Source organism: Micromesistius poutassou, assembly GCF_964030765.1.
Source record: "Micromesistius poutassou genome assembly, chromosome: 22".
NCBI classification, from domain to species: domain Eukaryota; kingdom Metazoa; phylum Chordata; class Actinopteri; order Gadiformes; family Gadidae; genus Micromesistius; species Micromesistius poutassou.
The window spans coordinates 7,057,380-7,083,668 of NC_140292.1; the positions used below are offsets into that span (position 1 = coordinate 7,057,380).

At 44.9% G+C, this 26,289-nt stretch overlaps 1 protein-coding gene across 2 annotated transcripts in view; it reads right to left on the reverse strand.

Annotated features, from left to right (window-relative positions):
• sfswap (splicing factor SWAP) overlaps positions 1–26,289 on the reverse strand; it is a 76,741-nt gene that overhangs the window by 22,743 nt on the left and 27,709 nt on the right. For both annotated transcript variants that reach the window (XM_084486709.1, XM_084486708.1), the window contains exons 11-14: positions 17,337–17,394; positions 16,991–17,094; positions 16,213–16,345; positions 10,072–10,262 (exon numbers count right to left, since the gene is read on the reverse strand). In XM_084486709.1, the coding sequence (XP_084342835.1) occupies positions 10,072–10,262; positions 16,213–16,345; positions 16,991–17,094; positions 17,337–17,394 (486 nt within the window). The remainder of the gene's footprint in view (positions 1–10,071; positions 10,263–16,212; positions 16,346–16,990; positions 17,095–17,336; positions 17,395–26,289) is intronic.

The window sequence follows — 26,289 nt, forward strand, 5'->3', positions numbered from 1 at the left end:
CGATTTATGGCCCAATTCACCGGTTCTAATGAGTGTCCGGCAGACTTCAGCAAAACACGTGGCCAAAATAAGGCTTTGTCTGCATGCGTGTAAAATTAGCTTAATGTGCTAGCATGGGACACACACACACACACACATTGTTTAGTAGCTAACTTAATAACACACACACCTTTAAATGGGGTTTGATTAAATAAAGTCCAACACTATAACACTAGCGACGTCATTTGTCCTCTTGTCCTTTGAAACAAATGCTGCCGACCAACAGGATACAGAACCATAAACCTCTGGGTTGGCCAGGGGAGAGGGCCAGAGAGCAACAGTCACGCTAAGCCCGAGGAGTGATCTATCCGACGGCTAAATGCTGATGCCGCGTGCGCAGGCCCGACCCCAACCTTGCGCTGCTCGTCACTCTGGGACAGAGTAAGGGATTTGGGAGGACTGATGATGTTGATTTTCTACTTCACCACAGCCCCGCAGCGCTAGGGGAGGACAGGGGGGAACGGGAATCAGGTCAGGCAAACTAGGATCCCAGCACTGGTCTCCCCTCTCATTTCTGTTCATTTCAGCCAGAGTTGTGTAACGTCTTAATGAAGCGCCCTATGAAATAATCAAAAGAAAACTATATTACTATATATACTATATTATTTTAAGCAGCACAGTTGTGGGGAGATGAGAGCACAGCGGCACTATGATCGCGGGGGAAAAGGCTGTGACCTGAACTTTCCACTGATGAATGGGAGGATTCTCTCCCTATCACTCCCTCTACGGCTGTCCTTTCCAAACCATTGCTCATTTCAGTCACTCGGCCTTTGTGTCCTCGTCGCCCGAAGGAACTTCTAACAACGGTAATCACCGGGGATACAATTCTGTATGACTCACCATCTATTGGCCATCTCTCTTCCACTTTGTCGTTCGCTGTGTTTGTCTATCGCCGTCTCATATTTTGCATCCTGCCAAAACCTATGAGATATTGTCCCTAAACAAGGCCTTGGCTGGTTGACTAGACGAGAGAGCGTGATTAACAAGTGTGTCGACAGCATGTGGATTTGGCAGCACTTCGCGTTAGTTTGAGGTTTGTGTGGCTCTTTCACTGTTTCTTGAGCTTTCATTTCAAAGTCAGGGGTGAGAAATGAATTGAGGCTTTGCTCAGCACCGGGTCCATCAATTTAGCGGTCGGAATGAAAAAGGTTCAACGAGTGCGTTTCCATTCATGTCAAACAATGATCACCAAGGATAAATCCCTGCATGGTAATGACTTGAAATCTTTCAATGCACAACAATTGGATTTCCTTCTGGATGGGACTCTCTGGCTCCGGGGCTCCATTAGTGTGTTTGGGCTTTGGCTCCACATTCCGCAGCGCTCGTTTCTTTCATGTTTGCTCGGGACAGAGTTGAATGATTTACAGGTGCCGCAATGGGGTTACCCCAGGGCAGATCTCAAAGAGCCACTGAAAAACGGGTGTATAACACATGTATGTATGGCAGACCTGGCGGCATACTTCACATTCACCCCCCAGGCGTTTACATTTCGAAGAGGGCACAATCGTTCAACCTACAAAGCATCTCTTTTCTACCACAAAGATAAAAATCAAGTCTTGTCTTATTCAACGTGGCCATGTTCACTTTGAAAATGACAGAGCGAGCGCCGAGCAGTTGCAGTTCCTCAAAAGGAAAGTGAGTCAGATGCAGCGCGAGCTGGAGCAGCAGCAGCTGCGGCGGCAGGCGGCCTGGGGCCCTGGGGGCTTACGTTTCTGGTATACATCATCCTTAACCCACATCGGATGATTCAAAGAGAAAAGATGTTGGGCACGCGACCTAGAATGAGGCAGAACACGCAGGCTTACGTTGCGTAAGTGTGAAGCCGCCTGCTGTCGTCGGAACTCATTGCAATCTGCGATAACGCAGACGCTCTGTGCGATATGCACAGAGCGTCCGCGATATGCTGTGCGATATGCACTTAGCGTTCACACGTCTCTCGCTCTCACCCTCGTGGTCCGCCATCTGCATATTTCGCCGTCTCCTCCCCCCATTACTCAGCTGCCCCATCTGCTTTGGAGCATGTATACATTTATGGATATGGAGATTGCAGAGGTGATACCGGCTTATGTTCAAAGTGCAGCATCTTTTTCATCCCCGTTTTTGATTTTATCCGCCGCTTGGTTGGATGATGGTGTACAACGTATACCGCTAGATTTAATGACGACATCACCAGTGAAAAGTGCCATGCTTCTTTCAGGGCGTGCGGCTAGAACAAGTTTGAAAACAAAAAAAATTAAAACTACATACTACTTGGCGATGTTGAAAGCTAAGACTGCGTGGTGTTGTGTCAACTGTTAACCACATGGCACTCAGCCGTGTGGTTGACCAAAATCCCTGCAGGGAGACCTCCTGATGAGAGGCAAACAGGCCACCCATCACTCCCGTTGTATTAAGTCAAGACAACACGCTCTAACAAAGTTGCAGCCTTCCACTGATCAATGGCGCGCACCGAAGCGTTGACAAGGGGGAGAGGTGGCGCTCAGCCCGCGCTGCTTATTCCGCATATTATGTTTATGTCTGACAGTTTACACTAGCTTACACATCGTTCTCCTCACAAAGAAAACGATGAGGTCCGGGGGAATACGGCAAGGGTTTAGACAAGCGGAGCAAATTCCGCTGTTCTCGCCAACATGACATCAGCGCACACATCAGCAGTCTTACCCTAGTTAAAACCTCTCCCAAGATCGAGCTTGAGAGTGGTCTCAAACGTCCAAGGCAAAAAACAACAACGAAGCACACAAGAGTTTACGCTAGCATTTGACGACTTGAGAAATGCTTTCTCAGGCATGGCTAGACACAGCCTTTACAAATCAACCCTAATCAAAAGCTTTTCTTATTCCTTTCAGCTGTTTGACACCTTGCTTACAGGTCGACTTGTTCTGACACAGCTATTCAGCTTGGTTGACCAGCTAGGGCAGAATTTCACTCTCTTTTTCCTTCTCACACAGACTTCAGTTTGCGTTCCAGTCTAGAACACCATCCAAAACAAACTACTTCAATACATGTTACATTCAGGTTTAATTGTACACCGTCTTTCTCCACATGATAATCTCAAAGAGCATTCAAAGTGACTACGTAGAGACACAGAGTGTGTTTGGCTTTCTCCCTCTTTGTGGAGATGGAACGCATGTCTGGCAGCCACCCTGATTCAGTTAGGTGCACCGACAAACATCCCATAAATCATTACAAACACACTGCACCCAGAATACAAGCCTGGTCAAAGCACGTGTCTCGCGGTGGAGGGCAATTAAAGGAACGCACAAACAAAACATGAATTAACCATGCAGTGAGACACGGCTTTTAAAACATGCAATATCATTATTCCTAATCAAGTCATCCTAAGAGGTATCCACAGTGACTTAGAATAAGGCGAGTTCACCACTAAAGGGGTGTTATGGGACATTGGAGGGGAAAAGAGGTACTGACAGGTAGGCTAGGGATTAGAGCACAGGTGAAAGTCTAAATCCAATAACACTTTTAATGATGATAGGTATTGGCCCCAAACATCCAATATCAGTCGGGTTGTGATGAAGTTAAGTAACCAGTGTGATGAAAATGTTATTTTCCTTTGAGAATTATGTTTTTTCTTTATCGTTCTCCCTGCTCTATTAAAAAAGGTCCCCATTAAGGAGTTGTTTTTTCCAGGCAAAAATGTCACTGGCTTGTTCATGTGCAAGCTCATTTTCATTGATTTAGGGAAGACATGGGAACAATTACTAACACACAGTCAACCACCTCGGCCATACACAACCCAGCCCAGTGAAGATAGAAGTGGGGGATTGGGTTAACCACTGGGAATAGTTGTGGTACACGACGGAGACCACACTCCGAGGACCACTGGTTCACAGTCAACAAAACAAAAGTGTTTGTAACAGTTGCGTCTGGCAACAACTTTTCCACAGTCTACCACAACAACCTTTCCACAGTCACCCAGTCTAGTACCAACGAGCGAGAGGTTCTGGAGAGAATATATAAATATATATATATAAAGGAAAGAAATGAGAGCAGGATCTCCAAGGATAAACATCTGACAGCTCTGTGAATCGTGTGAGATTGAGCTGTGAAAGATCTCTCTGGAAGCCTGGCAGGTAGCCGAGCCCTGCATTTTAAAATCATTTAACGTTTCAGCGGAGCAAAGAGAACCGAGACAGAAGGGGAAACAGGGCCGTTATGAAGAGCAGGAGCCATAGAGGTGCCAGGGACCTGGATCACTCAGGGGTTGGGGTGGGAGTTGGATTGCAGTTATCTGAAACAATGGCTTTCGTTGCCATTGTGTTTTTGGGATGGTTTTGAGAGATCTACGTGCTAGCACAACAGAGTCTGGCAAGACTAGTGTTCATCAGGAGACTTTATCTCTCCAACATTTTGCCTTAAAGTGTGGGAGGTATATAAGCACAGGAGTGGAACAACACAACGAGGAAACGGTGGAAAAAAATATAAAAACACCCGACTGCAACTTCAATCTATAAAATAAGTTTAGAGGCAAGATAACGGTGAATTCTGTTGGGAATTCAAGTTAGATCACTGAGAATATGAGAAAAGATCTCTGGCACTTCAACATTCCTACACCTGCAAACCATGCACAGCCTGTTTTCAAGAATTTAAAGAATCTGACCGGTTAGAATGTGCTATTGGATTATGAAGATATGAGTTCCCATATAATGGAACATATTCACACTTAGTTGCTGAAGACAGGCCCGCATCCACATCAACTTCATGGAGTCAATTCTAGTAAAGTACCAAGGGGACATTAGGTCTTATCAAGATAAGACATAAACCTAGATGACTACAATGATCCTAACGAAAACCAAAGGATGACTGCACATATACAACAAAAGTTTGTGGAGTGTGGCGTCTAAAACACTTGTTTCTATCGCAAGAACAGTGGCAAAAAACTACAGCTAAACATTTATGGACATTACTTTCCAATCTCATCCAACACATTTTTCCTCAAGGGAAAAAGGTGACAGATCACAGACAATATTTTATTGCAGTAAATGCATGACACTGGCTCCATTCCATTCGATTTTATGACGAGACGGCTCCATTCCAAGACGCCATTCCGAACTCGCCCTTGTTGTGAGGTCACGAATGGGAAAACGGCAACTGATGAGTCCCATGAGGCCGGCCGTACGGAGAGAGATGGTGAAGCATTAGGCAGTCTGGGTCCTGGGTAAGAGAGACATTTGAATGCTGACAGGGCCATTGCTGCCACCTGCCAAAGTCTGAGGCTTATTAATACCAATGTTGATATCTCTAAACACAGCCCTTCTCATTCAAGGTGTGGAGACAGACCTGTCATGGAAATTGGAAGTTGTTTCTTTTGCAAACAACTAGGGTTATTTTTTTCAGACTAAAGTATGAACTAATCTTTCTTAGTGTTTGTGAACTGGTAGAACCGAAAAAGCGCAATTTATAAAAGTTTATGACTCCGCAGCTTTGCTTTGCCCTTAACAGCGAGTGAACCCGCTGTTTCAGCTGGAATTCTAACACTGTTTAGAAAATGCATGTCACGACCCGCGGCAACTTTGTGACTTTTCTTAGTAACATTGTTATGTTTGGGCGTTATAATGAGCGAGGTTGTATATGAAATGCGCCACACATTGTGGGGTTATACTAGGAAGCCCTCAATCGGACGCAGACATGAAAAAATGGCTCCCCACACACACACACACACACCATAGTGTTATTCTGTAATTGTCCGGGAAAACCTATCTTCCTCTCACGCATTTGTTTAGAGAAAAACTGAAAAATCGAAAATCGTCCATTAGGTTGAAAACCCCTATTTTATTTTTAGGCCAAATCGCCCAACCCTACAAAGTACTTTCAGTCCCAAACAAAGTGTGATTTATTTTTTGGAAAACAGGCATCATATAAAAAAAAAGAGAAAAGGGGCCTGCTTTTAATTCCCATGTGCCCCTATGTTTGCCTCCTCCTCCAACTCTGTCTTTAATGTGCGGACCAAGCTGCATAATGAATACTATACAATCAATATAATTTATTATCATCGTTATCAAAGTTACCTTGTACTAAATATCCCAGTCATCATTTTTTGCCGTTCATTTTACGGTGGAGGAGCTCATATGGGTGCTGTCAGCAGAAACAACCCGGGAGAGGTCAGATGAGGTGTTTAAACACGGTGGACCCCAAAGGGAAATATTTCCCAAGGCTCCGCTTTTTTCTCCTAGAGTTTACTACTTGGAATAACTACAGTAGCCAGTAATGAAAAGGCTCAATAGACCCGTTGGACCCAGAGGAAGGAAGCGGGGTGTTTAATCTCAGCCGCCGCGCTGACAGAGGCGGTTTAAAAACGTTCAGCCATCTCGACTTAGAATAATATTGTATTCCATTAAGTACAATATACTGTATATTATATATTCATATTAGCTATTTACCTCACAGAGAGACTTGGTCGTATAGACTGAAGGAAGCCATCTCGACTTAGAATAATATTGTACTCCGTTAAGTATGTTTTTTTTTTGCCTTTGTTTTCTTTTACTATTTTATTTGTATTATTTCATTTTATTGTATGACAATGTTTCTATGTGAAGCACTTGTGTATGAAAAGTGCTATTGAAATAAAGTTGCCTAGCCTTGCCTCCAAAGCTTGTCTCAACTGTGAGACAAGCATGATATCATTGACACTGTTTTGAGGTAGATAATTTGCTATTTATTGTATACAGTATATATATTATTATCTATTTATCCCACAGAGAGCCTTGGTCGTATAGACTGAAGGAAGAGTTTATACTCGGGCTTGGCCGATAAGGTTTATATGCGCTTGGCCTACCTGCAAATGACAACCAAGTTGTTTTTAATTGTGCACTTAAAGCAACTGTTTACGCACAAGAGAAATGTTTAGCCTCTCAATCAATCAGATACCTTTGCATTCCATTATCTACAACGTAATTATATTCTCAATTCATGCACTTAATGACCTAAGCAAGGATAATATACAGCAAGCCAGTCATCTTATCGTACATAACCCTATGCTCCTGTCTTGGTGGTGCTGAAGAAGTACACCACCATGGCCTTTCCAGCCTGTTCATTAAAAGGGTAACTCATAAAAATACATGAGCAGATTGACCGGGGCGCCTTCAGGCCGGCGGAGCTGCTGTGGGTAGTGATGTGCAGGAAGTACAACGAGCCCATGGTATTCAGTCAAGGACAAGCCACGCAGGGGCTGAGGTTAATGGGGTTTCTGCTGCATTCGCTGCTGTTTAGCACCTGAAGGCTTTCTGGGCTGATTCCATACAAAACAGGTTATTATTTCGCCAAAAAGACGGGGGAAAAAAAGAACCGACTGAGGATGTGTCAGGGCCGTCCGTTCGCGGCGAGATAGAGACGTCGGAGAGGATTGATGCTACCGAGTAGGGGTGTACGGTATAAACGGTATAGAAAGTACACAGGTGTGAATTTGCACTACGGTATGGATTTTGACCATACCGTGAGACCGGTGTGACCGGACGGTGTTGTGTGTAAAATGTTACAAAGTAAGTAATGTAAATACAGTAATGTAACTTCTTTTTCATGTGAAAAGTAAAGTTACGCGAAACTACTGAAAATATGGTGGAAACGTAGTTCCTTTTTCAATTCGGCGCAACGTTACTTTTCCCAGGGACCGATTTGACAGCGATACTGCCTTCTCAGGCAGTATGCTATTACGCAGGCACGCAGCCTGCGCAATAGTACCTTCACAAGCTCTCATTCCACACCGTACGAGACAGACGCTGGTAGCGTGAAGCTGTCTCTGCATCTCAGACATCGCTTCTGCAGGCATTTTCCAAAGCCAGTCCTTACGACAAAAAAAGCCAGCGGTGGAATGAGATAGCAAACGCTGTCACTGTTTACCTGTGTAAGGACATGGTTCCCTTTCAAAATGTTGATAGAAATGGCTTTAAAGAGATGGTCCAAGCACTCAATCCCAGGTACGCGTTACCTGCCTGCACACACTTCAGCCAAATTGAGATGCCAAAACAATACGGCAAGGTCCACGACCAAGTGGAGAAAGAAATCCATACTATCCATACTGGAAGTAACTTTTGCAGTTTTGCTCAATATCTATATATGTTCTTAAAATACTTCTGTACTATGTGAAATATTTCAGAGTAATACAAAAATACAGTAATAGCTGCCTAACCAGTATTTTACCCCTTCAGAAGCATTTATATCGAAATGGGATGCACCGATTTATCAGACGAACATCGGTATCGGCCGACATTCGCGTTGTTGACTGCCGTCGGCCTATCGGGAAATAAGATGACATTCACAGATGGCAGTGGCCGATGTTTATCTGTTGTGTCATATAAATTTTGCGCTGGCTAAATGTTGTGTTGGTTATTTGCGGTCTGACTTGCAGTTTCGGAGAAGATGCAACAGGTGGTAGGCTACTAATAATACCACCCATAACAGCCGCTGGCTGGACACGCCTCTGGAGTGATGACGTAAGCGGGCGGGTGCCGCGCGCACGTGTGGTTTGTTTACAAATTAAAGTGAAAGAAAATGTCGGTCGTGTGGGAGTATTTCACTGTCTCGGAGAACGATCAGCGATATGCAGTTTGTAAGACATGTTCCAGTGACATTTCACTCAAAACCCTTTTCGCTTTGAAACCCCACATCCCCCACAGCGGAGAAAGGTTGGTCATCTAATGCGATGAACTCCATCACCTTGTTAGTGATCCCATTAGCTTTGGCGCTGTCCGTGTTTTCCCTTTCTCAAATGCTGTGGTTATCGACTGAGTCTTGCTGGTGGTGGTTTGTGCTTTCTTGGTGTGCATTTCTCAGTTTTTTATCGGCTTTCAGGTAATCGTTGTACACTTCTCCATGTCTGCTTTTCAAATGGATGATGAGATTTGATCAGTGTTTGTAATAACGCTGTTATTTTTTCAGTAACAACGCTGTTACTGTTACTGACCGTTAAATGTTGTGCGTTACTATGAATTGATTGAATAAACTGCGTAATCCGAACGCACCCCTGGCTGCACAGACAAACTGCTAGTGAGGAGACCGGCTGGTTTAACAACGAGATAAGCGATTATGATTGGCTAAGGCAGTCATGTTTCATGGTAGCCAATCGGAGCCACACAAGCCAGGATACACGTGCCGCACACACAAACACCAAACAGATTCGATGAAGCAGTAGAAATGGCGAGTCTGGAGCAATCCGATGAAAAGTTGTCATTTTCAATTCATTGAGGTCAAAGGCAAGAATGTACATGTAAAGCTGGAATAAATAACAACAACAACAAAAAAAAACAATTTCACAATCGGTGCATCCCTATATAATACGGTTACCATCTATGCCTCAAATCATACCGTGATATAAATTTTAGTCCATACCGTACAGCCCTTCGACCGAGTCAAGGCCACAGGCGTCATTAAGGAAAGGGTTTGGAGCATTAAGTGGCTTCTTTTTGTTTAGGCAAATGGGATCTAGACGAGCACTTTTCCCTCCGAAAATGCGAGAAACACATGAATGCCGACTGATTAGGCCAGACGTCGTTCCTGCCGCTTCAGCTGCGAGGCTCTTGGAGAGTGTTCTGAAAGGACGGCAGACAACGTGGTAAACAATGTGGTAAACCTTGTGTAAACCTTTTGGTTATGATTCGAGTAGACGTGAAAACCCTTGAGGGAGTCTTGTTTCTCCCCCTTGACTGTCTCACATATCAAGTAGTCCGATGGAGAGGACCGGTTGCCCAGCGAGATCATCCTTTTGATGCTGAATACAAAAAAAGTTTGCACATGCCCCACACGTCACACCGAAAGCACCGCGATCTGAAAAACTAGGTGCCCAACCAAATGAACACAAAACGGAACAGGTTAAACCCTGGGGTTCAATGATTACTATTCAGCCATTTGGAAGACAGAAGATTCAGATAAATATCATTAAGGAGCAGGCATCTCAAGGTTGGCTACAGGTAGGTGTTGGAGGTTGCGTCACACCCAGTGCCTTTGGGCAGGAGGTCACCAGTGTCCTCTCGGGTCTAGACTAACCCGGGATCGGCTAAACCGAGCGTGGTCTGATCCACCCACCTGACGGGGCGTCACTGGGTCCAGCTCCGCCCTCTTTGCCTCTGGCTCCCCTGGCGCCCGCAGTGTCTGGAGGAACAGGGCGGCCTTCCTCTTCCTCTCTGCCTGCAGCTGCTTCTCCTTGGACTCCTTGCTAGCCTGGGCTAGCTTCTCCCGTGCCGCCGCCGCTAATCGGTCCTCCAGCTTCAGCTTGGCTGGAGGGGGGGGGGGGGGGGGAGGGAAAATCACACAGAGGATGAGTGCCTCCACACTGGAAGGAGTCTGCATCAACACGCTCCACTCGGCACGGCAAACCTACACATTGGTTGCTAGGCGACCACAGTATACAGTATAGATATGGGTTACAGTAAAGTTTATTGAGTGTATTTCAAGCTAGCGATTTTTGCAATGTATCTGGCCAATATTCATTGAGCTCTGAGAATGAACTAATCCTACATATTCATAAGTATATCTTCTCCATTTTGGGTGTTATTTGGAATGCTTTGCACCCGTGAAGTCTGAGCACCATCAGAAAACCCTTTCACTAACCCTTTCCTGTGATGTGTTCAGAGCCCACATGGTGTCCTATGTGGACTGGTGATATGGTGATAGGGGACAGCGCTGTATGGTGGATGGGTCTTAGGACCCACGCACCATCAACTCACTCGTATAACTCAGTGATTCCCAGGCAGGAGTAGGATTCCAAGGCGCCATTTTTTTAAATACATTTTGTTAAAAAGTCGCAGATAAATAAAGTTGAGCCCAGAAACAAAGTACATCTCAGCTTGTTCTGTTTTTAACACTTCTGCAATATGAATACTGACTCTAAATGACATTAACTTCATGTAAGTTCATTTCTTAGTTTGTGTCCACAGAGGCGTAACGTGAGCTGTACAGATGGGGCCTTGGAGGCACAGGAGATAAAAAAGTCTGGGAAACTAGACATGATACCAAACTCTATCACAATGTGAACAATGTTTTAACCTGGCCAAGGTACAAACACTAACACACATTCTGGCTTGCCTTGTAAGGCCTTTCCTGTGTTGGTGGGTTTGACAGTGTCCGAGTGATGCTGGTCAGGACTGAGTTTGTTTATAGTGAAGTGGATGGAAGTTCCTGTTCTAATTCAAGGTCTAAATACTAGTACTGTGCAGCTGATGGACGGGAGGGGGTTTGTGAGGGAGCCAGTGAGGCCCAGCTGGGAGTCAGGGCTAACTTCATGTAGCTCTCAAAGAGACAGAGACAGCAGGACGGACGGACAGAGGATTGTACCGAGATTGAAACATGACCTAGTGGGAGAAGTGGGAAGTGAGAAGGTTGAGGCAGACGGACAGGGAGAAAGAGAGACAACTTCTGTGAGATGGTTCAGGTAGACGGAAGGGAAGATCTAAGCGATTGTTTAAAAAAAAAAAAGTGGAAAAGATAAAGATAGGAGGTGTGGAGGGGTTTGTAAGGGGTACATGGGAAATACAGCAGGTCGTCCACGTTAGAAGGATGAAAGGAGTTAAAAAAAAGATTAGAGGCTATGCTGGACAAGGGGTGGAAGGGAATAGACTGAGGAGAGAGCGATGGAGAGATAGAGCGGTGAGAAGAGGAGATATGTTGGGAGGAAAAAATATATATATAAAGAGGTGGAAGAGTTTTTCTGTTCCCATGATAAAGCAAGTCATTTGGCCACTGCCAACGCCAATAGAAAAGATGAAATGTCCGCAAATTGGAATTTGATACTTCATTTTAAATACACTAAAATGTCACGCATGGACAATTGTGATTTGATGAAACACCCAAAAAAAAACGTGACCATCAGCAAAGGGCAGCGTATAATTGGAAACCTCTGTTCCGGAATTTGAGCATTTCTGCACACCTCTATGAAAAACATAAGTGAAATTAACCTTGCGGTTCCAGGCGAGGATCACTAGTCCTGTCTTCCGCAGGCTGCTCTCCACCTGACATTGATTGTTGAGAACCATTATAATTTCTCAATAATTCAATAACACAAATCATTTCAGATTTGTAATCTAAAAAGTGCAGAACGAATAGGCAGCTGCGACACTCTCTCGCCTTTTCACTCAGAAATGAGGATGCTACTGCAGTCACAGAAAACCCCCCCCCCCAGAAACCAAAAAAAAATAGTTAATTGGATAATACTCGCTTACTCACTCGTTTGACGCTTCGAATGCGCTCCTCCCTCACCTCAGAGGGTTTGCCGCTGGTTACACTCTGATGGACAGCGATGGATCGCAACACTGGATTGAATGTGGTTTTTGTGTCGGTGAACATCTATGTTTAAAGTTATGCAACCACAGACCCTGTGTGTGTGTGCGCACTTCGGCCCCCCTGGAGTCAACATAAGCGGTTTCTGTGTGTGCCACTGCGATTCTAAAGACAGGTCCATCACATCAGAATAAATCTGTTGTATCAGAAAGCACTGGTGGGTTTGTTACCTTTGACAACACGCAGTGCAAACCAAAGCATTTGCATTTATTTAAACAGCCGTGGGAGCATTTTGATGGTTCATTTATACACAGAGGTACACACAGGCCACAGACATGAATTCAAATCAAAGTCATTAGGGATATTCTAGTGTTGCTGCCGGTGGTTTGCCAAGACTGAAACAAGAATCAAACCAGGCATGGACTGCAAATGTACAAGACAAGATATGCTTGCTCACGCATGCTCATGCGTCATGATTATTTCCGACAATCTCTGCTGAGGAAAGCCATCCAAGATGGATGGCTCAATGTGGATGCTTGCGATAGGAGAGGTAAATTCTCCTCACGTGTAAGCGTTGGCCTGTCATATCGACTGCCTAGAGCACACACCTGAGACACGGAAGATCTCCCTTATAACTGATCACAGCAATCCCTTTCAATCACATTAGGACAACTTCTGGCTAATCAGGGAGCTCTATCAACTGCTGCTGGACAACCCAGTCGCTTATACTGGTGGAGGAAACCAAGAGAGAGCAAGAATGAGAGAATAAGAGAAAGAGAGACAGAAAAAAGAGCGAAAGAGATGCAAGTGAGGGAAAGAACGGGTAAAAGAAAGTATGGGAGGAGTAAGAGTATGTGTGGGAGTGAGCGACAGCATATAGAGAAGCAGAGCAAGAGCGGTAAAGAGAGAGAGTGTGGGAGAGAGCGATAGCAAGAGAAAGAAGGCGAGATGGGGAGCAAAAGCGAGACAGCAGAGGAGAGAGAGAGAGCGAGAGAGAGAGTGAGTGATGGCAAGAGAGAGAGAGAGGAGAGTGTGGGAGTGAGCGATAGAAAGAAGGAGCAGAATTAAGCAAAGAGAGAGAGTGGGAGTTAGCGACTGCAAGAGAAAGAGAGCGAGAGAGAGCGAGAGAGAGAGAGAGAGAGACGGATTAGCCTCTGGGGAGTCAAACAATGTGTGTGATCCTCACCCTTCCACCCACGCCACGGTCCATCATGACATATTAGTGCGCAGCTGTCAGCGATCGACCGGCCGACACGATGACACCCGCCTGCGCCCTGCCTGCTGAGTGACAGCCGCTCTGCTGCCGAATGCCAACGTCAAGCCAATTAGCAACGCTATTCATTAGCCGCCGCAGTGCTTTCTTGTCCAGTTGTCCATCAGCGGTGAGCGATTCGATAGCGCTGAACTGCTGGCTTTCAACGGGCCTTGTTAACTCGCGGCCACATTGCTACACACTAGCTGCTTAAGGTGGAATTCAAGGAGGAAATCCGCATTCGGTTCCGGCCCATCCTGCGAGGTGTTCACTCAGGGAACGAGGCAAATGGGCCCTGACCCGGACATGCCAAAGCACCGCCACACCCCTTACTTTGAGCTACTTCTACTATTGTTTTTCACAGGAGTCGGGACTGCAACGCAAGCAAGCAGGGGCTGGGTCTGTGTTAATAACGCATGCACAGCCTGTCATAGGGTAATATAAAACAAAGATACAGAGAGGGAGGAGAAGGGGAAAAAAATACATTAAATACAGTGAGGTGACATGCCGGGGTGTACGTTTCACTCGCGGCAGCTTGCTCTTAAAGCAGGGCGCTGGATTTATGAAAGACCGCTACCGAGGCCACCTCTCGTGTTCCTTCCCCACTCGTTGGCAAAACCAAGGTGCTTCGGACTAATTATATTCAGAGATATAGGAGTCTCTTTTTCCTGCACTACATCAGGCGCTGCTGAGAGAGCGTCCCGCACCATATACCCTCCTACCTACATGCTGTGCTTTTTCATGGGAAAAAGTTTAACCGCTCCAAACGTCTTGATCATTGCCAAGGCGAGCCACGTTTATTTATATCGCACCCTGCAGAGGACATTTATAGCGCATTACCTAGGCAGGGATAACATGAAAAAAAAAAACGGATAAGGATAAAAGACAATTAAATCACATTCTATGACATAAGCCCTTTAATGAAAACCCTTCTTTTGTCTTAATTTGGTTACACTTTACCCAGATTAGTACCGTGTACTAAGCAATGAAAGAACATTACAGTTAAGGGTTAAGGTTAGGAATAGGAGAAAACCTGAACTCCAAAGGGTTAGGATTAGGCTGTTCCATAATGTCATTACATTATTAAGAACGTTATGTTACAGGTTGTTACATTGCCTGATACATGTGTATTTACACAGTAACATTGCTATTTTCGCGCTGCCATCCTATGTTCAGCAATCTCACAACCCACACCTTCCCTCTCTCCACCAACTCAGAGAGACGGTGGGAAGCTCAGCTGAAAGTACAACAGTCCAAAGTGGAGTTTAAAGTCGCTGCGATCTGCCTTTTTTCGTGAGCTGCGCGGGCTGTTCCCCTGTTTCCGCCTCTCACGGCTCACCCACGACGACCGCAGCACAGGTTCTAACGCTCCAAACACAGCCCAACACAATATGTTAACGACAGGTTTCCCAACAGGTTCATGCCTCTGTTCCTTCCCCCGCACTCAAGTCTGTCCATCACCCTGCAGATGTTGGAGGAGGGGGGCGGGCGTCTGATGGACAGCTGTATCGGAGGTCTTGATTCAGTCAGAGGGACGTCTTTGTGCGCTAAGTGCCCATCAGGAGGACGGCTACGTGGACTCCAATAATTTAATATGAAGGCGGTGGTGTATGTGTGTGTGTAGGGAGATAATTACAGCACGCCGCCGTGAAATGAGGCCAGGATGTGACGAGCCCTGCGATAGATGCTGATTCGAGGGACGGCATGTGATTTAGACACACACACACACACACACACACACACACACACACACACACACACAAGGCAGCAGCAGCAGAGGGTGGGCATTAACCCGCTGTCAATCGCAAATGGGGCCAAGAGTGCGATGGCCAGAGGAGACGGATGAAATGGTGCTTGTTTCAGCCACACAGAAAGACAGAGGAACATGAGAGGGACTGGATATGATCAGGAGACATACAGAGAGAGAGAACTCAATGTATAATATGATTAAGATTAAGATATGATTAATTTGATATAGTATGATCGATTGAGAAGTATGGAAGACATGAAGACTTGCATCGGTATGACGGCTACGGCAAACACAGAGACACATGCATAACCACACACGTGGCACACCCATTATTACAAAAAAGAAAAAGATTGAGGCCCAGAGGAATAGACAGGGTTATTCATTCAGTATGAAAAATTGATTTAAACTTTGTACTTGTCAAATGTACCATAGAAATGCTTTTTATGGAAGAGTTGGAAAATCACGGCCTGCCAAATAGAGTGATGACTTTCCTCTAGTGCTTTCCCCATTTATTATTGTCTTTGGTCCCTGTTGTCTGTGTCCGCAAAAAACAAGAAAGCAGGGAAAAACCAGCAGAGCCTGTGTTCTTCTCTTTCATTTCCTTCCCTCCGCGCTAACTGGCACATAACCCTAACCCTAATAACCCTAACCCTGAGAAACTCTTGGTGGACTCAAGCGGTGATTGAGTGTTCGTTTATATGTATTTAAATTGTTTAAGTTAAGAGGCGGGCAGGGAGCGACGAGAGAGCGATAGAGAAAGAAAAAGAGAAATAGAGCGAGAAAGAGAAAGAAAGAGACAAAGAGCGCGAGCGACGCCTCGCCCACACACCATCCCCATCCCTTCCCCACTAACTAATTTATAATGGGCCGAAAACCCATAGGGAGCCATCTCGATTGCGGCTCAACTTGTTTACCGTTGAGCAGGGCTGTGGTTGATGAGCTCCCTTACCTTGCTTAGCCTCCAGCTCCTCCGGGGTCAGCGCAGGCCTCTTCTCCTCCAGCGAGGCCCCCGGCCCCGCGGCCTCCTTGTCAGCCGTGTCAGGCCGGGCCATCAGCACCGCCGCACACTGCTCCTCCAGCAGCTACACACACAAACACACAGGGGGGCAGACCGGGTGTCACTCCATGCAGATCCATGATTCCGCCATCGTCGTCGCGCCCTGTCTTTGACTGCCTACTGTCAGTACTATGGTTTGATGTTCACATGAGGCTGATGGATGTTTGAAAGGGTTTCTGGCTCCCGTTTTTGTGTTCGTTTTATAGCTGTGCCAGTAGGGAATTAATAATAGGGCTATAAAAAGGAAGAGACGTGTGATGTGGAATACACATTGTGTTCATAAGTGATGGCGAAAGGCAGATTTTTTAAATTATATAGTCACACTTTGTGACTCTCATAAAAATATAAATACACATACATAATAAATGAATAATACTAATACTAGTATTAATGAATAACACTACTTAAAATTAATTTTTTCCATCAATCTCTCTCTTTAATTGGAGGGGTCTCTATGTATGTACTGTATGCCTGTCCTTAGAGTTTCCTTGACAACCGTTCACCCGATCAACCTCCCGCTTGGCGGGTGTACTGATGGGGTCCCAGGAAGTGCCGGTGGTTCGGATGAACGGTTCTCGAGAACACTGTTAGCAGCGACACTGGAGGCCAGCGCCACTGCACCGGTCTCCACAAGGCACCACCGGATGCGAGCGTGGAAGGACGGCCAGACCTTGTCCTCGTCCGAGTCATCGTCCAGTCGGACCCGGTTCTTCTCCAGGGGCAGCATGTCGTTGTCTTTGGCCCTGATGGCGAAACAGATTGGGGCGAACGCGGCTACCATGACAACGCGAAGACAGAGACGAGGTGGGGGGTGGGAGAGAGACAAAGACAAACGTTTTAATTTGTGACGGTGCACACTATCAGATGAAACCAGATAATCTGACACTTGACTGACGACTTGTAATTCTGTTCTTAGAAATAAACGACGCCGAAAACAGCAAACTGTAGAGCGTCAATTCACACATCCCCTTCAGTGGAACTCAAAACTCACTAAGTTTGATCACTTAAAGTCTTACCTTTAGTCACAATGGCCTCCTTTGCCTCATTGTCCTCTGCGGTCTCAGCCGACTCGCTCTGGAAGGAGAGAAACACAAAAGGTGGGACAATATTAGCACGGATGCCAGTCATACTCTGTAGACACCGTGAATGAAAATCGCACCAGGCGTTTGCTGTCACACGCACACACATAGCTCAACCTACAGCACGTCCGTGTTAAGCGCCAAAGGCAGCCCCAGGGGCTCAGGGGCCGTTTGAGGACACTCGTCTGGGCCCTGGGCCGGGCTGAATCGCCACCTAGACGTGATCATGACGCATGACGTGAGCGGCATCGGCCCATCTGAAACAGCTGTGAGTACACACAGGCAGATCCTCTCTCTCTCTGTCTCTCTCAGTAAAGTAAAGCTTTCTCAGCCTCGCCTCTGCTTTCGGTTTCAATCTTCTCCTTCTTTCACCAGCAGACATTAATGGAAGGTGGAGACACTAATGGAAGGTGGAGACACAGAGCAGAGATGGCAGAGGCAGGCTAATGTCTCTTCTAAAAGGGCTGATGGGGCAACAACAAATCATGTCCTTCCCGACGTAGACACAAGAGTTCAATGGGGGAAATTGCAAGGGTAGCATGGCATGAACTCAACTTGGCTCCTCGGCTGAGGTGTAAGGGAACACAAATATCAGTGGGTGACGGTTCCATTAAACAAGCAGAGATGGGTGTCTTTGATATCCGACAATGTGAAGAGACCGACTGTACCTCCTGATCCTGTGTGAGCCTTTGGCAGGAGTGAGATATCAAAGCGAGGGAGTGCCGTGAGAAGTTACCATCATCTTTGAGACACCGATTGCAGTAGGTCTAGGAGGTAAAGGTCTATTCTCAATAGTAATTAAGTTGACACACATAATGACCTGACAATTGGTAAGGGCATGTCCAGGGTGTGATTTGGGATGAAAACCGAGGGGGTGTTTAAATAGGCTGTTTTGTGTAGGCCTATACGCCACGTTAAGAAAACAGTCTGCTTTGACGACGGATTTCCTTCATCTTTTTGCGGCATGTCACCCCTCTTTGAGCCACATCTCACATCTCTGCCAATCTCCGAGCACGGAAGGAGGAAACCCCCTGAAATGAACAGTCAGCTATTAAGTGTGGAGGTCGTTTCTGTTGGTCTTGAAGATTCAGGTTCACGGCGCCGACCCTCTTTCACATGTAGCTGTTGACACCGGGATTGTGTTGACGGTGGTGAGCACTTTGCGCTCACCCGCGCAGACCTCGGCGTCCTCCATGCAACACCTACCTCAGCACTGGCACTGAGAGCTGTGGCGTCTCCGGCGCGTCCTTTACCAAAGCCATCTCCACCAAAAGAAAAGTCACTGTCATTTTACTACAGACGCCCCGACACTTGGCCATCTCCACGGAAGATCTGGATTTATCTCCCATCGACGCTCCAAAGAGTTTGACCAAGGCTGGATAGCTTTTCCAGAGAGCCGTCAGATGTGAGCGGGAGGCCAGCCAGCACACGTCAAAAATCTTCTTATCCTTCCAGAGGCATCCTGTCTCAAGTCCTCTCTGCAAAATGCCGATGCATTTGACGTGGGACTGACACTTTCCATGTCTGCTCGTTTTTTTTTGCAGACTTTGCTTTTATACTATGAATAAATGCAGAGTGGATGTGAAGCCTCTCTTGTCTTACGGGCCTTAATATCAGATGTCAGAGCAAGCTGTACACTGAACTGTCCAGTCTGGGGTGACGGCGAGCCACTCTCGACCCTCTCTCCGTTTAGCAAAGCGTCCCGGCTCAATGCAAGCCTCGAACATAGCCGCAGAAGGCTGGACGTTAGCTTGTGAGTCTGGGTTGCTCGGTCCTTGAGTCAACCTGGGACTGCGAGTTCCCCTGAGGCTGGGAGTTGCTCTCCATCCTCCCTGTGGTATCAGTCTCAGTTGCAAGTCTGCGGTTCTAGGATGTTTTTGTGACGGTCCTGCAAAATAAGATGACATGCTTATGCTTGATTATTAAAATGTTACACAATATTTGTGCTTATTCACATTATGAGATGTTGTGCATGGATCAAGGCTAATGGAACCAGGCTCATTATCTAAAATAGCCATAAGGTCATCTATTGTCTCTCGAACGCGTGCGCTGACAGTGGCTGGTCAATTTCGGATTTTAACGTTCCATCGCACTATAGACTGTTCACGTTCCAGTTCTTTACCTAGTTCAAAATACTTTTGTTTAAAGTATTTGATATGGTCTATCGGGGAAGTAGCATTGATCACTTTTCAGGGGGGATAAATGTTGTCCTCACCGGGGATATATAGACCAGAAAGGGTGAAATCCGGCAATTTGCACCCTGTGTAAATCCGTACCATCCCTATCCAAACGTAAGCCACGCAGAGCACTTCTGAGGGCATTTCTTGGATGTAGCTGTTCAGAAATATGGGGAAAACTCTATAATCCAACCATGTCTCTCCTGGTCATCACCAACACAAAATAAGTATTAACTCCTTCCCACACTGTGCAAGTATCACTACCTTACTGGAACTGCCCTAACAGGATTGAGCTCACGAATGAATGGGGAAGAGGTCATTGTGCACGTGTTGGGTAACTGAGCCCCAAATATCATGAGGAGAAAACAAGTCAGAGGTCATAACAAGTGTCAGCCAATGAAGTAAAAGTATAAAGAAAGTTAGCCAGCCAGGAGAAGAAGGATGGTGGGGGTAGGGCTTGGTAGTGGGCTGATATAACTTTTTGAATAGGTTATGGTTCGGCTAGCCAGGTCAGTGCTTGTTTGCAGAAGAAAAGGTCACCGAGGCATTAGCCCACGCTAGAGGTATCCATCTCCCTGATGAGCTACTATGATGGGACTAGCACTTTGGCTTTAGCATCATCACGCATCAATGCAGAAACCTGATGGACCACAAGAACGCTCAAATCCCGACTTAGACATCAATAATCAATCATCGGAACAGCAGAGAGAAGTAGCACAGAGCAGTGAACAGAGATGTAGTTTAAGCAAGGCTCGGGTTTCAGACACCGTTGTACTTGAATAGTACTAATTGCTATCCTAAATCACAGCTTTGAGAAGTCTCTCGGATGTCTCATTTGTAAATAATTGCCTGGCAGAGAAAACAATTATCTGTGTGCTCTGTGGATAATTGTTTCACCAAATTTGGATTCAACTGCATAAACGAGGAGCCTACCGCACTTTGATATTACAAAGGTGATGATGCATTTCGCTTGGTTTTTTTCTACCCCCCTCCCTGGCCATTAACATCTGTTCAGAGGGCAGCACTTGCTACCAGTGAAACTCTTTTCTGAAAGTGTTTTGCACAGGGGCATGTGTGTTTTATAACTATTTAGTGTGTGTCGAGTCTGACTAAGACCAATTAGTCAGCGATCTGTGCTGCTTGTGACATTATTCTTCTTGAAGATGTAAATATCACACACATTGTGTGACTGTCAGGAGACACTTAACAACGTAGGGTGGTTTGTGTTATGTGAGACGGCAACACTAAATGCAGAAGGATGTACAATTATTTGTCATAATAATGGTTGATTTAACACAGGAAAAAAAAAAGCTGTGTAAAACCAATTGATCAATGTTTGTTAATTACAACGTTAATGGGGAACTTCTTATCAAATGTATTTTATTATATTTCTATCTATGGATATATACATCTATATATATATATCTTCTTCGGGTACCTTGAAATGTCTCTCTATATTCAGGGCTTTTATAGATAAGTGACGGTATTAGACTGTCCGTACAAACATGCGTATTTTCCCCCCATTTCCCTGAAAGACATAAGTGATAAAATGACTATTATACTGACTGTATAAACATACATTTTATTCCCATTTGCCTACAAGGTCTCACTCAATGCAGCAGCTGAAGGTGTCCTACGTGGCACCTATCAGCAAAATTCAACGCCATCATCCACATTTTTAGCACAAACTGCTAAAAATCATCCCCCTCTATATCGCTTGGTTGCCGGGGGAACTGCACAGCCAGCGCTACGTTAAAAGCAGCTATCATCAGCTGCGGAGAGGCTGGTGTTGCACCAGTCTCAAACACACGGCTCACTCCGCTGTGAAGAATCCGCTGGCGTCTGCGGAGGCCTGATAATAACCGTTGTAATATAAAGCCCCTATATATATATATCGGCACCTTTGGAGCAAGTTCTCTTCATACCTGTCCCACAATACATTCCACCGCCGAAGCCTTCAAAGCCGCGAGAGGCAAATAAATAAAGATTTTTAAAACCTCTGACAATACGCACTTTGTTAGCAGAATACTGAAAATCGGATGGAGTGGAGTTTCCATTGAAAGAGTTGCGACACTGAGAGCTCAGCTGAAGTGTTGTGGTGTGTGTGTGTGTGGTGAAGTCTACACTCGTGGCGGAGAGCAGAGGACGTGTCAGTTATCGTTCTGTTATGAAATATCAAAAGTATGGTGAATGATTTTCGAACTGGTTATAGTTAGATACTTAAGTATACACTGAATTTCAACTAGAATGACCCAGATATATTATATTAACATTTCAAATATAATCAATATGAATAATATATCAATACTATATGATAATAATAGTGATACAATCTTCTTGACCGAAATGCAATAAATATCACTCAGCAAGATGCAATGTTTGTTTTCCCCGCCTACAATAGCGACAAATACAAAAAATGGATAGATAAATACACTACAGTAAAAAAACTTTAATCAAAACCAAAAAAGGGGCTGTGCAGGAACTGACATATATGCACGGGCACGTCGCTGGGGGGATGCAGGATAGTAAACCCAGGTCCACACCGATGCCCTGACCTGCCGCCATGGCCCCCGGGCTGAGCACAGTGTTTACCTCCCTGAGGCGTCCTTGAAAATGGGTTAGATAAACTGTATGAAAGGAAAACACTTAGCACTGAAGCAGGCTAGCCTCAGGGAGGGGTTACCTGGGGGGGTTAAGCTACAAGTTTTCCAGTCAAGGACAAGTTCCAGTAATACGATGGGAATAGTAGTACCCACAAAACCCACCCCTTGTAGGTGATTGGTTTGAATACTATTTATTTTGGTTTTGAGTGGTTGGTAGTACCATTTTTTTTGTGTACGATCTCGGAGCATAGGCTACCTACAGAGATGTGTTTTTTTGACGGTCTGCTTATGGGGCGGGCAGCTAGCGGATCGTGAGGAAAGATCTGATGAATGGGATCATTAATCTCTCGGCCTAGAATCGCTGATACAACCTTTACCGTTGGCAGAGACCTTGTATTTCTCATGTTTGTGTATACGGTTTGCCTCCTGATAAAACCCTGCGGCTCCGTGAGGTCAACATTGTAAAGCATTGCAGTCAGTAAACAAACAAAAGGGGTTGCTTTTGTGGTGTGGCTATACATAAACAAACAGAGGGGAAAGTCACACAATTTTGCCGATTTCTAATGGTAGCCTTCATGGCCGCGGCGTTCAAAAGCTTTCTGAAGGAGGAATGAGTGAACCATCATTGTTGGGACAGCCTCGCTGCACAAAAGATCGAAAGTGAAACACAAAAAGCTTGCAAACAGAGGCAGTATTAACGCATGCGCGCTCTGTGTGCATGTGCGTGTGAGACACACGTCGAACGAGGAGGGATGGCTTATGTCATGCAGGAAATAAGAGTTTCAGAGCCGGGCTCGGATGGATGGTGGAGAGACGTGGAGAGAGAGGACGCTGCAGGCCGGCTGCTGATACGTGGAACAAAGGCCGGGGCTGCCGGAGCGAGCCACTAAATTAGGGGATGGTTTGGCATTTGTCCGCTGATTAAAATCCACATGACATATGATAAGAGTTGAACGGCCGTCAGGTTCTCTCAGGGATGATCAAGACTTTTTCATAGTCGAGCATGGGTAGAATTGTTGAATATAAATTGCGTATTTGGCTTGTGACTTAATCTTGGATTGTCACGGCTACCTCTGTGGACATGCATACATACATACATACATACAGGAGTTGTTTGTGCCCATTTCAGAGCAATTTACCAAAGCACAAGTCACCCTATTTGACAAAAAAAGCCGACACAGAGCGGAGGCGTGCAGGAGCAAAACAACATACATTCCTCTATTGTGCAGAAAAGATAAGGCTCTGTGTAAGTGGATCAAGTAAATGGATGCAGCCGGGGATCAAGTGAAGTGCAGTAATGCTGCGGGATTTCAGACAGAATACACACACACACACAATAAACTACAAAAGAAGGGACTAAAATCCAACTTCGAAAGAAATAATAACCCCTATAAACCAGACTTGCCCATAAAACAATATTTGTGAGCGCACTGAAGCATTTGTTTCCTTTTGCATGTTCTTTGTGATGCGTCGCCAGATAACACCAGAGAGTCCATGAAGCTTATTAGCATCACATCACACCGCTAAACAGCTTGGGTGGCCCAATGCCACAGCGTGATTCAAGAGTTGGGAATGCTCTGAAGGCAATGGACCGAAGGCCGCTCAGCCGAATCAAAGTTAGTGTTTTGGCAGATTCATAACACACAGTTTCATATTCTCTGAAGGGACCACTGTGCCTTGCCATGCAGAGACTCATGCCCTTCCACTCCTGCGAGGAGGAACATCTATATTAATGCACATGGACCCTAAGCTGGTGAGCTGATCGCCCTCCCCTGTGCCCATGAGCAAGGGGTTAGGTTTCTGCGGTAAAGCAGAGCCATGTTTCTCTCGGCTGCTCTTGTATATTTAACATTGTGCATGGCCTGGACGACACCATGAACCGGGGGTTAAGGTGTTGTGAGTCACTTGCATACTTTATGACACTTGAATATATTTAAAGGTCCCATGACATGCCACCAGGTGTGAGTGTGATTAGCTGTTACAAGCCGTTTTGAAAATCTGTCTCTTATGACATCCCAAGTGGGCGTGTCCACCTAGATGAGTGACGGATAGATCAGTCACACTCACACCTGGTGGCATGTCATGGGACCTTTAATAATGCAAATCCTTTTTCTATTATTTGCAAAGATTAATATGGGAATGTAATGAGAAAAGGCCCTTTTTATGTAAGTGTCTAAAGGTTATGTCACCCTGCAGTACACGTAATGGGGAATATATGCAGAGCAAATGAAACTGTTCCATAATTCAGATCATGCTCATGCTCTCTCACACACACACACAAGATTGAATGCCTTGTTCCCTCATTCACCCATCTTTTATCCTGTCCATAGCAGCAACCCGGTATCACAACCCCCTAATTATTCAAAATTTGTTCTACCGAAACAAACTCCCACAAGAAAAAGACAATTTTACATATGCATTTGTATAAATGTATAATTTATGTGCGAGTGTGCAAGCGAAACCTTGTAAAGACGATGACAACGTTGACGACGACACCGCTCAACCGTTTAACATGGCCGACTGAATCTTGCTTTGAAGGCATGGCTGCATGTTAACTTAACTCTGTGTACAGCTGGCTTCAATTTTTGATATGAAATGCCTGAGGACGATAAAAACAAAACGGATTCAACTATAAACCCTAATTTCCCATGTTAGATGACAGTGCGTGGCAAAGGTGTGATGAAGGGAAAGTGCTTTAGCTCATTCATTCGAGATCAGAGAAACTCCACGAGCGCTCCATGTTGCGGCGCAGGCTTTGGTTAGCTAATGGGTTGATGGGCCAAGTAAACACGTCATACGACCGCTACTGATGTCTGGATATTGATCATCTATCTTTAATCAAATGGAGGGATTCATAAAAAATGCATTAAAAAAAAAAAGAACCATTGGTCTGAGATTGTTTCTAGTATACTGTTTTCAGCATTTCCACACATAGTAGAATTATACATGTGGTAGTGGTGGGGAAAATATATTGGATATTCAACCGAAGTTCAATATCAGTATTGCATCGATCTGATGCTGGGAACTACAAATGTGGTCACCGGTAAGACTGGGTGTGTAGAGCCTTCGATTGGTCAATAATTCTCACAATCAGCTACAACTACAAATTTCCCTGACCTAAACAATAGCCTCACTTAAATAAAATGTAACCGGGTACCTCTCACATTTCAAAATGTTCCCAATCAACATAACACTCAAAGCTGTATAGACGTGTACCCGGATAGCTCTACAATATTATAAAGCAAGGAGCATATCACCCAGGTAGGCCTGGGTGATATGGCTGAAGGACATATCACGATATAACTTGATCATATTGATAACTATTGATAATTTTAATGACCTAAAAAGACTAGGAATTACCATGCTGGAAATACTTCTGTTTAACATTTAATATGACCTTCCACTGGTCTTCATTGATAAATACTCCAATGTTGATACAACAATGAAAAAAACTCAAATATTGTAAATAAGTATGGAACCATGTTTGTGTAACAAACCCAGCTGCTAGATTTGGTGGTCCAGTCTCTTATCGTTATATATTAAACATGTTTTATATTGATATTGATCAAAAGTCTATCACAATACGATAATTTATTGCCCAGGCCTAAAAGCAGGTACTCCTTTGAGGCCATTGGAGCTGTAGTGTGAATATAATGCAGCTAGAAGGTTAAACTGACACTTTGTTATGTGTACTCGATGAGGTTAAGACAAAAATAATAGTAAATAAAATAATAGTTTTGGGGTATTTATTGCATCCCTCATACTCACCATTCGTTATCTCCGGATTGATTCTATTAAGGCAAGGCAAGGCAACTTTATTTATATAGCACTTTTCATACACAAGGCAGACTCAAAGTGCTTCACATATAAACATTGTCATACAATAAAAGAAAATAATAAAGTAAAAAGTAAAATAGATAGAAAATAAAAGCAAAGTTAAAAAAAAAACATTTTCGAAAGGCAAATTTAAAAAATATATATGCATTTTAGACAGTGAGAAAATAAAGGCAAAGTTAGTAATAAAATAAAAAATAGATAGAAGCATTGTAGATTTAAGATTTAGCAGAAAGCTAAAGCAAACATAAAAGTCTTCAGTCTTGTTTAAAAGCT